Here is a 14,491-nt window from a genome sequence, read left to right as displayed (position 1 = left end):
CACGACTCAGGACTGGCTCCATGCTGAGAACAATCATTTCTTCACTCTGTATAGATCACAAGCCGCTCAGAGGCTTCCATCACTTTCTGTACAAATAACCACACATGACACGATCAAGAAAGTGTGTTTTTATTTTAGAGAGACAAATTGTACCATTTCATTTACACATCTCCATCAGGAAACTAAAATCAGGCGAGCGTTACCTTTTTTTTATTTTAGAAATAAAAATTTGATTGGTTACTGTGACCATGACAACGAGTTTAAAGGACAACCATATTGTCAAGTGGATTTCGTGTTCAAGTAGCTGATGTGTTCAGCGGCTGTCCAGGTCATTGCTGAGAAGAACTGCCTATAGGAGCCGATGATGTTACCCAATCCTTAAATTTGTAATAACATTGACATCTAGTGGCTCCGCCTACAAGATGGCTGCCTGTGTTGGAGATTTTTGCCTCTAAATATACATTGGATGAAGTGTTAGAGTGTTCTGTGTACTTTTAAACATTTTATACACATGCATGTATACACAGACATTTAACATGTAAGTGCAGAGGTGAAATCAGTGACTGAAATAGACTTTAAATATATATATAATTATATTTTATTAAAAAACATTTCACGCAGGACTACCACAGGAAGAACAAAAAGCAGGGGACATTTGTAATAAATATCTTCACAGGACTCTTTCTACCCACAAACTATTATATCCCAAAAAAAATGTACAGTATATATTTTAAAGGGTATTTGAATGGATGCCCAGTGCTCTAGTATAGGGCTGCCTGCCAGTCGTAACCACTTGGATTGCAGCTTTCATTTTTTATGCTGCTATAGAAAACTACATTCTACTCAGGGGGCAGCACATTGTAAACTGTTTAATGTGAAGTCTGTCCATTATGTGCTGGCATAATAGAAAATGTACGTTTCCTACTTTACAGAACAGGACAGGCCTTTTATTTATATTTTAAGTAGTAGTATTTTGCACGTACAGGGGGGATGTGTAAAACTGACACAACCAAGTAATCCTTACACTTCATTCTGCTCCATTTTCCTAATGTAACAAAAATGGTGCAAAGACCTTTGAATAATCTTCTAAGAAATGTAACTGGCTATTGCTTTTTACATAAAATGCTCCTTTCAAAAAAAAAAAACACCCCCAAAAGCCCTAACCCCACAAAGGAAGGGTGTGTTGTGACTGGGTGGGAGGGATGTGTTCTGAAGGGTTAACCTGCCATTGGACCAGAACTGGATGGAAAGTCTCCCACCCTGCCTCCTTTATGGACCACTCCTAAATAGAACGGCTGATATGTCTTGGGGGTCAACACAGTACAAATGGATAAATGACTGCCAACGCTGGAATTCAAAGTAAAGTTTGTATAACGATAAGGAAGATGCATATTACATAACAAATGAACAAGCTGTATGCTTGCTACCCTTTATTTATTTATTTTTTTGTGAACAAAATTTAAGATGATATATATGTGGAAAAAGCGCTATCGCACCAGGCTGGCCAATGGCTCACATTGTTGGTACACATGACTTCAACTTTTGAAGACCTGGGTTTGAATCCCAGTGCTGGCTCAGGAGATTACAAATCCATAAGTGATCCAACGTTGAGGCTGCAGGCTCCAGTCCCTGTGCACACTCTCCCATAATAAGTGGACAGAAAAGGGCATATTTTGTAAAAGTTGCCAATAAATATAGAATGTAGAGGCTCTGCCCCTATAATTCAACATGCACTGCTGTGTCTTTTGCTGGCTCCACTGCCATTCCCAACATTCAATGTGTGGAGTCAATGATCATTTTATTTACTAGGTAGGTCTTCATGCTCACAAGGGTTGTCTGCTCAACCACAAGCTGGAGCTTTGCTGTGGTATAGTGGTTTAGCAGCCAGCCCCTGGCCAAGCAGGGATTTCAAAGTTGCTGGTTCTATTCTCAGCTAATCTTTTTGGATTTGTAGTACTTAGCAATAACATTTTGCTTACAAAGTATGGATTAAGTGCATGGGAATGGAAAGGGCTGGCTGGCTGAGGGGTTTAGCAGCCAGACCCCAGCCCCAATGTAAGTTGCAGGTTTGAATCTTGGTTTATTGACTTGAATTTTTAATGACTTTATACTCCTGAAATAGGAACACAAACACATAAGACATTGAGCAGAGGCAAGTAGCTCAGAGGATGAGAGTGTTGACCAGGGTGCTGTAGACCAGAGTTCGAATCCAGCAAAGCACTTGTAGACCTCAAGGGTGGCAAATACCTGAAAGTGCTGAAGACCCCAAGCTCAAATCTCTGTTTGAAAGTCTGGAGGCCATGGACAACCTGCCAGTCTGCTCCAGTCCCAGGGCCCCACCACAGCCCTGTAACATGTGTGGGCATCACATTAGGTTGTGGACACCCTGCCTCTTCGGTCCACGGCCTGTGATATCACTGCAACATATATAATAAGAATGAGCTGTCTTACTGGGGTAGCTCATTCAAAAAGTGGGACTTAGGTTTTTATTGGCCTCACCCCCCAGGTACTGCACAGTACCTGAACCTCTACCCCCACCAACAGGGGATTCAGGTACTGCGCAGTACCTGGGACACCAATCACTCCCTGAGAGGGATTTGAACTCAGGTCTCCAGCAGGACAGTCGGAACTCTAACCCTCTGAGCTATCACCTACACTCAACCATCAATGTGTTCCTATTTCAGAAATACAAAGGCATTCAAGAAAGAGGAAAAAAAAAAAAACACATTTCTACCCAGAGCACCAGGAACAGCTCCCATACACTATGCTACTGCCATCCCTTAAGGGGCTGTAAGTACATTAAACCCATATAGAAGAACAAACATCTCTAACCAGCTGCAGCCATGTCTCTTCCCGTCCTGGCTAGTTTGCTTCCCCTATGGTAACAGAGTGTGGCTGTGCAGACATGTTTGCTCCTGTTGTGGTGCTTTGGGATGAATGTCTAAATGTTGGGAGTGTCCTGGAAACCAAGTAGGATGGGAATGTCAACAAATATGGGATACTTGAGCCAGGAATTGGTGCTACAGAAAATGGCACATCATTTTATACATGTGATTTTAGTTTATCTATTGAGGCCCCTTGTCTGGATGGTCACTTTTATGAAAGAAGTCCCCCAAAAGGTGACCTTAGCCTTTAAGACCCCAGCTATCAGTTTAACCCAGCCTGTGGAGACAGTGGAGTGGACAATGACTTTGGTGGACAGCTCTGCTGCTTGTCATTTGAAACCGTGACAACTAAAAACAAAGGTTTGGTGTCACTTTTGGTCCACTTAACTGGTCAAGTCTTCCCACCCAAGCCTACACTCAAACACTCAGGTGGGTGTATGAGACCAGTGACCAGGGGGTGAGGGGGGAGGGATGCCCTGTGAAGAGGGGGTGAGGAGGGAGGGATGTTCTTTGACCAGGGGGTGAGAACGGAGAAATTCCCTGTGACCAGGGGGTAAGGTGGGTGGGAAAGGGATGTGATAAAGGGGCTTGTTGGGGGGGGGGGAGCAAAATGTGCTGTGAGGAGGGAGGGATGCCCTGTGATCAGGGGGTGAGGTGGGTGGTAAGTAAGGATTGCTGCCATCTAGGGGTGGGTTAGCTCGGAGAGATGGGTGTGCTGTGACCAGGGAGTGATGTGGGTGGGAGAAAGGGATGTCCTATGACCAAGGGACTAAGATGTTGGCTGAATGAGACCAGCTTCTCTCCATTACTGGCTAATGACATTCTGCTGCTTTTCTAACAGCGATGGAGTTACACCATGAAGCACCTCAATCTGCATTTTGTAGGATCCGGATCATAAGTGTTATATGGACCTTCACTGCTCCAACTCTGGGTCGGGTGTGACAGGACAGGAAACAGACCAATGTTTCTCAGACCTCTCATTAAGGTTCCACCAGCAGGTCATGTATTGTGACTGTCCCCGGAGGTGACTAATACTCATTGCAGATGATAAAATTCTCACCTCTGCACAGGTAAGATAATCTTTGGGTGGGACATGAGGACGGGTTTAGTAAAAATACTTCAATAGAGTGCTATCAGGCTAACCAGTCTTATCCCAACAGTTAAAGTGGGGCAGCCAATTATATTCCATGAAATATGACCACTAGAGGGCACAGTTACAAAATTGTATTTTAAAATCTGGAACAGCAATAAGATAGAAATGTACACAGAGCAACAATTACTCTTGGGTAATGTCGCAATAACTTAAATGTATACTCACTAAAATATAGTTTCCCTTAAAGGACAAACTTAAAGCTTAACTCCAGCCTAAACATTATTTTGTTTTGTATAGAGGAGGGGAAAGGGACAGAGCCTCTGTCAGGTTTGTGAGACAGTTCTCCCCATTCGGGTCACCTGACAGAAATTGATATTCTCTCTCTGTCCAAAAAAACAAAAAACACTTGGCTGAAGTTATACTTTAAATGTTTTAAAAGACAAATAGATCTAAAGCTAATCTAATTACTGCACAGGAACGGACTTTCACCAGAACAGGAATAGGAGGCAAAATAGTCTTATAGTCTTATGGTCAGGAGGATTTCCTCTCACTTCCTGTCGGGTCTACAGGACAGGAAGTGAAGGGATATGCCTGGAATGGGACACAGATGGCAAAGAGAAAAGAAATTACCTTCCTGCTGCATCCAAAAAAAACAAAACAAATCAAGGTTTTGGCTTTAGATAAATGTTAAGCTCCAGAACACTTCACAAAAATAAACTTGTCAGAGCCTGTAATGAGTAACATCTAGGAGCGAATACTTACAGCAGTGTACAGGACTGATAGACTCGTGACAAGGCTGGCAAGTGATCAGTGGTGAAGCTCTGCCATCGCCTATAACATTACCACAGTGACCCCGGACAGGAAATGAGTCTCTAACAGGTTACAGGAAGACCGCAAGAGATCCAGTTGTAAGTAGCTGGGGAAGTGTTGTGAAGTCTGCGGAAGAAGATTAGTTCTGTTGTCTAACCGCAAAAGAAAGCACCCATGACTCTAGGAGATGGGGAAAGGCTAGAACAGGTCCTCTTTCCTCCCCCCGTTACTGGCACAGTGTAGTGGTGTCTGCCCATTAGACGCTAGCAGTCACATGACAATTTGTCCTTTACTCAGAGCGCTGGACAGATGTTGACACCAGAAGATCCTGAGAACGTTCCTGACTTTGAGACGTCGACAAGCTTTCTGTTCATGCTGAGGTTTCTCATGCAGCCCTGGTATGGGGGTGATAGGACTTCTGTACTGCGAAGAGTCGCTGCAACAAGAGGGGGAGGGAGAATCAAATATCAGGTCATACAAAGGCAGAAGATATGCAAATCACATCATAAGCCCCCGTTCACATCGGCCCGATTTGACATGTCAAATCGCATGCCAAATCGGCATCTATTGCCGGCAACGGCACCGTCCGAATCGGTGCGACGCTGACAGTGCGGGACCGCACTGATTTCCAAAAGTAGTTCCTGAACTACTTTTGGCAACTTTGGGGGAAATTTCAATAGACATCAGTGCAGCAACCCGCACCGATGTCTCTGAAATCTCCCCCCCGAAGTCGGACTGAAATGCCGTTTGAAATCATGCGAGTTCAGCTGAACTTACACCGGCATTCAGTGTGAACCTATTCTAAGATGATTCGGTGTAAGGACCTTTTAACAATACAACAGCTCACCAAAATTTTACTTTTACTAATCTTTTATACAATGACAAAAAAAAAAAAAAAAAATGAGTACTGGTCTTCCTCAAAACTGAAAAGGGAGTCTGATCCACATGCTGGCTTAATATTTTTTAATACAATAAAATGGTGAGTCCTCATGAAAATCAGTGCAAGAATGTTTTAAATGCTTTGAATGCCCTTTCATGAAATGAAACCCGAGTGAGGATTTTTGCCAAATTGAACAATGGCTCACTAAAAATGTACTGGTCTTTCATTACTTGAAATTGAGTGCAAATGGACACCTCTATATAATGCATCAACTGCAAACACACATTTACAGTACTTACCGGGAACTCCGCCCACAAACAGGGTCCCGTGACTGTGGACGTGGGAGGACGGACTGACTCCCACCAAGTGGCTTCCTTCTGTGTCCACGTCCAGCTGGATGACGTTACTGCCTTTGGTCACTGCAGAGGGGAGGGAGGAAAGGAGACGCTAAACAGCTGCCATACAGTGAGATCTGATAAGTGATGTGTAGTGCCCATTCTGCAATGTCCCCCCTGGTCACGGCACATTTACAGGATGTACAACACAGCTTGTCAATGAAGCCGGAATATAATGAGCAGGAAAGTTGTCAGGCATTGCACGTTATGGAACTGCAATGCCAAATTATTCAAGTCAGTGGCCAATTTTCCTAATGAATTCCTCTGCAGAGTAAAATTTAGAGGATGTGCCAGTCCTATAGTGCATAAAGTTGACCTTGGCTCTCTGTAGTGTACAACAAAAATGTCCTCCTCTTTGTGAATCATAAGTCATTAGTAGACCCATTAGTCTGTAATTGGGAAGACGTTTTAATAATTTCTCCAGGCCACTATTCAGTTCCAACGAGTGTCAGACAAGTGAAGTAACTTAGTATATGCAGTGCAATGAGGAATGCAAAGACTTATGCTGAGGAGATGAAACAATCTCTCAACAACTGAAGGACCCAACATAGGAGGACACATTCTACAGGCCAACAGTTTTCCTAAACTTTAAGGAAAAGTGATATTCATTCAATGACAAGGAGGAGAACATTTTGGACAGAAAGGACAACTGTGTCTCAAGAGGCCACCTACGTCAAAATGAAACAACCCTCCCTGGACATGGGTGGGGGCCCTTGTCTTCCACATAAAACAGTTTTAACTCCACCCTGACAATAATTCACTCCTTCAGACATATTAAATCGAAGGATTAACATGTGTACAGACTTCCTAACAGCAAGGGTGGGATTATTTAAGTAGGATAAGGTAGTCCCACAACTTTCACACTTCCCATCCTGTTCCTGTGCCCCGAGCCCACCCTTTTGTGAAGCCAATTAGAGCCTCTAATCTTGTGCTTCAAAAAAGAAAACCCCATTGGCATCAATGCGTCCGGCGACCTGCATGTAGATCGGGGGCCGGGCTCATGGATTAGGGGGGCGGCGCCCCTGCACCACTAATGGAGCGGCCGCCACTGGTGCTACCTGTGTGAAGAAGTGGCACTAAGAAGCTACCAAATCTCTCCAAGAATTTAAAACAAGTCTCGTTAAATGTGACTACAAATAGATATACCATGACCTGGAAAGATGGGAACCTTCACAGACATACATCTGCAAACTAAAATTTTGTACATCTCCCCACACTCCTCCCATCGGCTGCAGCCCATACTGACCGGCTATGGTGTGCCACTGCCCGTCACACAGGGGCTGCTGTAGATTCACCTCTGTGCTGTGTTTGCCTCGTTCATCCGTTAGAACTAGAGTGACCTGGAATAGAAAACAATACATTATCACACTGGTGAGCTGAAGCATGGAGGCTGCCTTTGTTGACTACCCTTAATGCAAATGCTAGCTGCCGGCTTGCCATGCTGATCTTCTACCGCTACATTGCTTAGCCTCTGCCAGGTATTGCCATCTGTGACCCCACTGGGGAGGTTTCTTTGGGACAATGCCGTCCTTGAGACAGGAAGTAAGGAGGGATGTGCACCACAGAGACACAGACAATAATAAAACCCCGACAAAGGCGCTAACCCTTACAGAGCTGTGTGCAAAACTACTGGCTAGACTTTCAATCTACTAGCTGTGTGGTTAGTATTAACACAACATATGCTTTTTTTCATATGACCGCAATAATAAAATATTTTTTTATCTTTTTTTTTTTTTTTTTATTATCACACCAGTCAATTTTATTAAGCAGCAGGGTTAAAAAGACACTCAAAAAATAAGTTAAAAAGACACTCACAAAATAAGTGCACTTCTATTGTGCCAACAAATGAAATACCTTTTTATCAGCTGCAGACACACTGATGGAGTTGCCGCTCTCACAGTGTATGTGGAATAGAAGACCGGAGGGGTGCATGGGCCGCACCTCCAACTTCAGCTCCAGATCCAACCTCAGGTCAATCAGGTCCCCTGAGACAGGAAAATGTGTTTGAAACAAGTCTGACCACAAATACAATGAAAAAAAAAACATGACCTGTATCTGACAAATGCTAGACAGTTCTAAGAGAAAAGAGTCAGGCCAATGAAAATGAGTATTTCTGGAATGGTTTGATAATGAAGGACACAATCACTGGGCTGTTCTTATTCAGTCTCCTAATGAATCCAGCAGTGCGGTCTGTGAATTTGCAGGCCATGCTGACCGGATACAATGCTTACTGCAGGAGAGATGCAGTGAGACTCCCTTTCCAGGTTAATTAAGGAAAAAACCCAGGCAAATATTAATTCATGTATCCATTGATAAATATATCTTATATACACCTAGTGTAAGTACCTTAATCTGTCCTGATATTAGCCTCCTGCCATCCCCATACAACGTCCCTCAGACTGGGAGGGGAAAGGGCAGCACTAGAGGCCAGTTAGGGCTCTACTGTTCAGTGCAATGCTTGTTAGTTGGATGCTAAACATGCTTACAGGAGGGAAGAACACAGGGATGACCTCATCATTGTAATGCTGATCTTTCACTATCCAATCAGAAGTAGAGATGACTTAACAGGATGAACTTAGTGATAGTAAAGGTAAAGCTTCTTGGGGGCGTGGCCTGGACGGCGATGTGAGCGGACGTGCGAGATTGTAGCTCCGCTGACGGCAGATCCTCCTTCACTCATCCTGCTTGATAGGAACACCGAAATTCGCTATAAAATAGCCAGGGACCGGACACGAACTACCGAGCACACCATGTCCCCGCCGAAGCGAACTAACACAGCCTCCTCGTCCCTCGAGAGATACCGCAGGACGGAGCGGGATGCGGAGGGCCAAGATGGCGCCGCGCCAGCAGAACACGAGGCTTCTCATACAAACCAAGAGCCTAATGACACTACCAAGGTACTTGAGGCAATCTCTCTATGTCAGTCCACCTTGACAACTAAAATAGAGGAGGTGAAGGTGGACATTTCATTAATCAGGCACGATATGACAAAAATTAGAGAGCGGGTCACTGAGACTGAGACTAGAATCGGGAGGGTGGAAGACACGCTATACCCTTTGCAAAACTCACAGGAGGATATGCAGCGTCAGCTGCAACAATTGGCACAGAAACAGGATGATTTGGAGAACCGGACCCGTAGGTCCAATCTCCGGTTTATTGGACTGCCAGAGGGATCTGAGGGTACTGACCCAGCCACCTTTTTAGAGCAACTTCTGATCAAAACGTATGGGAGGGAGGCATTTTCAACTACTTTTGTGGTAGAACGCGCCCACCGCATGCCAGCCCGTCGTCCACCTGAGGGGGCACCCCCGCGCACATTCATAGCAAAGCTGCTGAACTTCAGGGACCGTGACGCGGTCCTACGGCTGGCAAGACTGAAGGGGAATATCCCGTACCAATCCGGTTCCATCTCAGCGTTCCCGGACTTTTCAGCAGAAGTCCAGCGCCAGAGAGCTAGATTCTCTGACATTAAACGTCGCCTTAGAGCACATCATATAAAATACGCAATGCTTTTTCCAGCCCGCCTTCGTGTGGTGGGAGAAGATCGTGTCCACTTCTTTGAAGACCCAAATATGGCTTCTACATGGCTGGATCAACAAGATGCGCAGAGAAATCGCCCTGCCTGATGCATACCCTCGCTACCAACCAAAGTAAGTGACATTGCACTACTCCTCAAACCGCACTATTTCTCAGGACCCCCGTAATCCGGACTAACAGATGTAACTCCACTGACCCCACAACTGCTGGATATTTTCTTAACAACATATTCTGTGGCCCTGAATTTACCCTCCTACACACCATGACCCTCCACCGATAAAAATCCTGAACTGCCACCGTGCCTTATACATTGCCCCAGGCCTACTGTACTTTGCTACAGGCTCCTTATGTTTTCCATATGAGTGCCTCTATGACAACCAATACTGAAATGGCTTGACACTATGGATCACTCAACCAGTCTGATACCCCATTACTCTATCCTCCATTTTGCTTAAACCCCCGCCTCACTACCAACTACACCTTACTGGATTACAGAGGACTGCTACGGCCCCTTCATGGCTTAGGGATTACGAGGACTTTATCCTTGTTATACACATACTTCTTTCGCCAACCACCACAGTGGAAATGGTTCCTACCATATGGAAACTTCCTTATTTGCCGTATAATTGATGCTACGCGTGCTTCATCGCTGGTACACTACCCAGTATTTGTTCGCCCCCCAAAGGGTGTTTGTTTACGCCGCCACTGTCGTTGCCCAATAGGCTATTGACGGTGCTGACCGGTTTAATGTGCACCTGTTATTTGCTTTTTTGTTTTAAACCTCCTTGCAGTAACACCTTTTGTCCTCACAGCTGCACTAAGTTTGGGATACATGCCCCAGTCAAGTTTGGGCGACTGAGGGCAGGGAGGGCGGGAAGGGAAAAAGTTAAGGTTCAAGTTAAGTTAGGAAACATGTATAACAACTTGCAACGCACTGTAATGAATGTTTATGTGTACTGTTATGTGAAGGGGAGAGGTGCAGCTGAGACCACCTTGGGGGAACGGAGATTGGCATGCGCCCTTAACAAGTACCATAGTTTTATCCTAAAAGGAAATTGGAGATGCCATTTAAATGACTAATTTGAAGTTCCTTATCTGGAATATCCGTGGGATTCGAGACAAACTCAAACGCACGGCTGTCTTTACCTGCCTTAAAACATACCATGCAGACATCACGGTTTTGGTTGAGACCCATGTTACAGGACAGCTCCAGCTTGCGCTGAAGCGGCCCTGGATAGGCTGGGCATTTCATGCCACTTACACTCCTTACTCCCGCGGGGTCTCGGTCCTTATAGCTAAGACTGCACCTTTTGCGTTAATTTCAGTGCGCACAGATCCTCACGGTAGCTATGTCTTCATACATTGTACATTATATGGCTCCCAATACTTGATTATGGCATTCTACATACCCCCACCATATAAATCTAATTTAATTACGGAAGGCCTACTATATATGGCTCAGCACCCCAATATACCCGCTATCTGGATGGGGGATTTCAATATGGTGCTGAATCCTCAGATAGATAGAACACAGCCCAGTCAGGATGTCCACCTCCCAGACACTACCAGACTGGGACGCACATTAAAAGAATTTTCGCTGACTGACGTCTGGAGATACGGACACCCCCATGATTTGGCGTACTCGTGCTTTTCGGCAACCCACTCCACTATGTCCCGTATTGACCTTATTTTAATCTCTGACATGATACTTCCCCAACTAACTGACTCAGGTTATCACACTAGATCCCTCTCTGACCATGCCCCCTGTTGGGCAACACTGCAACTAATCCAGCACGCTGGACCTCGGACCTGGCGCTTACACCCCTTCTGGTTATCAATGGTAAAAGACCAAGAGGAGACACATGCAGAATGGAAATTCTTTTTTAGAATTAACCAAAACACTGCCTCTGTGGGACACATTTGGGAGGCATACAAATTACATGTCCGCACTATTCTAACTTCCCGTATAAACAGAATTAAAACCTCCTCCAATTTACTTCTTGAGCAGGCCTCAGATAGGATTGACATACTAACAAAAGAATTTCACAAAGATCCCAGTCAGGAAAGAGCAGCAACACTTAGACTTCACACACGGCTACTAGACCAACTACACTACGATAAAGCTAAACAGAAGCTCTTCTTCCTAAAACAACGCGTGTTCGAGCAAGGGGAGCGCGCTGGCAAATTACTAGCATACTTAGCCCACCAGAACACCAATCCCCCAGTAGTGGTAACCCTGTCAGGACCCCACAATATCAAAATTTCAGATCCCCCGAAGTGGCAGAAGCATTTCGCAAATATTACTCAGACCTATACTCTTCTAAGGTATCAACCACTACACAGGAAACCAGATCATTCCTTCAGGAAATCCCCTTTTCACAACTATCAGAACCTCAACTACAGGAACTAGAGGCTCCCCTCACACTAGATGAAATTACCCTAGCAATAGCATCCTTGGCACCGGGTAGAGCGCCAGGAGGAGACGGTCTCCCATTGGACTTTTACGCGGCATACTCAGAGATATTAACCCCTGAACTTCTGAAACTATACAATCACATATTTGAAACTAAAACCCTTCCTGAAACCCTCCGTCAGGCGGTAATTATAGTAATCCCCAAGCCGGGCAAAGACCCCCAACTACCAGAATCCTATCGCCCTATTTCACTTCTCCAAGCAGACATAAAAATATTAGCCAAAATACTAGCCATGCGCCTTAATAAGAGCATTCTCTCCCTTATTCACCCCGACCAGACAGGGTTCATGCCAGGAAAAAATACAGCCATGAATCTAAGACGCCTACACATGAATATCCAAGCGGAACACGACAATGTGGGAGATAGAGCTGTGGTGGCGCTTGACGCCGCCAATGCGTTCGACTCAGTGGAATGGGGATATCTCTGGGAGTGCCTCCGGGGGTACGGTTTTGGCCCCAACTTTATACAATGGGTACAGCTACTATATTATTCCCCAATAGCAAGAGTGGTGGTAAATGGCTGGACATCCGACCCCTTCCCGCTGAGTAGAGGAACCCGTCAGGGCTGTCCGCTGTCCCCTTTGCTATATGCTTTGGCGGTGGAACCCCTGGCTATTTCCCTTAGACAGAATTTACATGTACGGGGGTTACGAGCAGGACCTCTGACGGAAACATTAAGTTTGTACGCAGATGACATGCTTATTTATCTAGAGGATACTGGTCCATCTTTACAGGCGACCCTTCTAACCATTGAAGAATTTGGTAAACACTCAGGTCTAAGCATGAACTGGACCAAATCTCAGGTTCTCCCCCTAGATGTGACATCCCCAACACACAGTGCGGCATCTCTCCCCTTGCAAAGAGTTGCATCCATTAAATACTTAGGTATAGAAATCACTAGAGATCCATTGGAATACACCACAAACAATATCGAACCACTCTTTTCATATTTAAAATCCCGAACACAAACCTGGGCAAGACTCCCTCTTGGAGTAATGGGCAGAATTAACCTCTTTAACCACTTCAGCCCCGGAAGGTTTTACCCCCTTCCTGACCAGAGCACTTTTTACAATTCGGCACTGCGTCGCTTTAACTGCTAATTGCGCAGTCATGCAATGCTGTACCCAAACGAAATTTGCGTCCTTTTCTTCCCACAAATAGAGCTTTCTTTTGATAGTATTTGATCACCTCTGCCGTTTTTATTTTTTGCGCTATACACGGAAAAAGACCGAAAATTTTGAAAAAAAATGATATTTTCTACTTTTTGTTCTAAAAAAAATCCAATAAACTCAATTTTAGTCATACATTTAGGCCAAAATGTATTCGGCCACATGTCTTTGGTAAAAAAAATGTCAATAAGTGTATATTTATTGGTTTGCGCAAAAGTTATAGCGTCTACAAACTAGGGTACATTTTCTGGAATTTACACAGCCTTTAATTTATGACTGCCTATGTCGTTTCTTGAGGTGCTAAAATGGCAGGGCAGTACAAAACCCCCACAAATGACCCCATTTTGGAAAGTAGACACCCCAAGGAATTTGCTGAGAGGCATGTTGAGCCCATTGAATATTCATTTTTTTTGTCCCAAGTGATTGAACAATGACAAAAAAAAAAAAAAAATTACAAAAAGTTGTCACTAAATGATATATTGCTCACACAGGCCATGGGCATATGTGGAATTGCACCCCAAAATACATTTAGCTGCTTCTCCTGAGTATGGGGATACCACATGTGTGGGACTTTTTGGGAGCCTAGCCGCGTACGGGGCCCCGAAAACCAATCACTGCCTTCAGGATTTCTAAGGGCGTACATTTTTGATTTTACTCCTCACTACCTATCACAGTTTTGAAGGCCATAAAATGCCCAGATGACATAAAACCCCCCCAAATGACCCCATTTTGGAAAGTAGACACCCCAAGCTATTTGCTTTGAGGCATGTTGAGTCCATGGAATGTTTTATATTTTGACACAAGTTGCGGGAAAGTGACACATTTTTTTTTTTTTTTTTGCACAAAGTTGTCACTAAATGATATATTGCTCACACAGGCCATGGGCATATGTGGAATTGCACCCCAAAATACATTTAGCTGCTTCTCCTGAGTATGGGGATACCACATGTGTGGGACTTTTTGGGAGCCTAGCCGCGTACGGGGCCCCGAAAACCAAGCACTGCCTTAAGGATTTCTAAGGGCGTACATTTTTGATTTTACTCCTCACTGCCTATCACAGTTTCGGAGGCCATGGAATGCCCAGGTGGCACAAACCCCCCCCCAAATGACCCCATTTTGGAAAGTAGACACCCCAAGCTATTTGCTGAGAGGCATGGTGAGTATTTTGCAGCTCTCATTTGTTTTTGAAAATAAAGAAAGACGAGAAAAAAAATTTTTTTTTTTTCTTTTTTCAATTTTCAAAACTTTG

At 44.6% G+C, this 14,491-nt stretch overlaps 1 protein-coding gene across 5 annotated transcripts in view; it reads right to left on the bottom strand.

The window, feature by feature from the left end:
• Nucleotides 1-112: 112 nt before the first annotated feature.
• Nucleotides 113-14,491, bottom strand: part of LAMA5 (laminin subunit alpha 5) — a 221,665-nt gene continuing 207,286 nt past the window's right edge. For 4 of the 5 annotated variants that reach the window (XM_073607510.1, XM_073607511.1, XM_073607512.1 and 1 more), the window contains exons 77-80: nucleotides 7,918-8,048; nucleotides 7,310-7,403; nucleotides 5,968-6,087; nucleotides 113-5,224 (exon numbers count right to left, since the gene is read on the bottom strand). In XM_073607510.1, the coding sequence (XP_073463611.1) occupies nucleotides 5,082-5,224; nucleotides 5,968-6,087; nucleotides 7,310-7,403; nucleotides 7,918-8,048 (488 nt within the window). In that variant the 3' untranslated portion in view covers nucleotides 113-5,081. The remainder of the gene's footprint in view (nucleotides 5,225-5,967; nucleotides 6,088-7,309; nucleotides 7,404-7,917; nucleotides 8,049-14,491) is intronic. The other variant, XR_012236861.1, reaches the window with a different exon arrangement.

The sequence above is a fragment of the Aquarana catesbeiana genome, linkage group LG12, assembly GCF_042186555.1.
Source record: "Aquarana catesbeiana isolate 2022-GZ linkage group LG12, ASM4218655v1, whole genome shotgun sequence".
Classification (NCBI taxonomy): Eukaryota; Metazoa; Chordata; class Amphibia; order Anura; family Ranidae; genus Aquarana; species Aquarana catesbeiana.
This window is presented reverse-complemented; position numbering and strand designations above follow the sequence as displayed.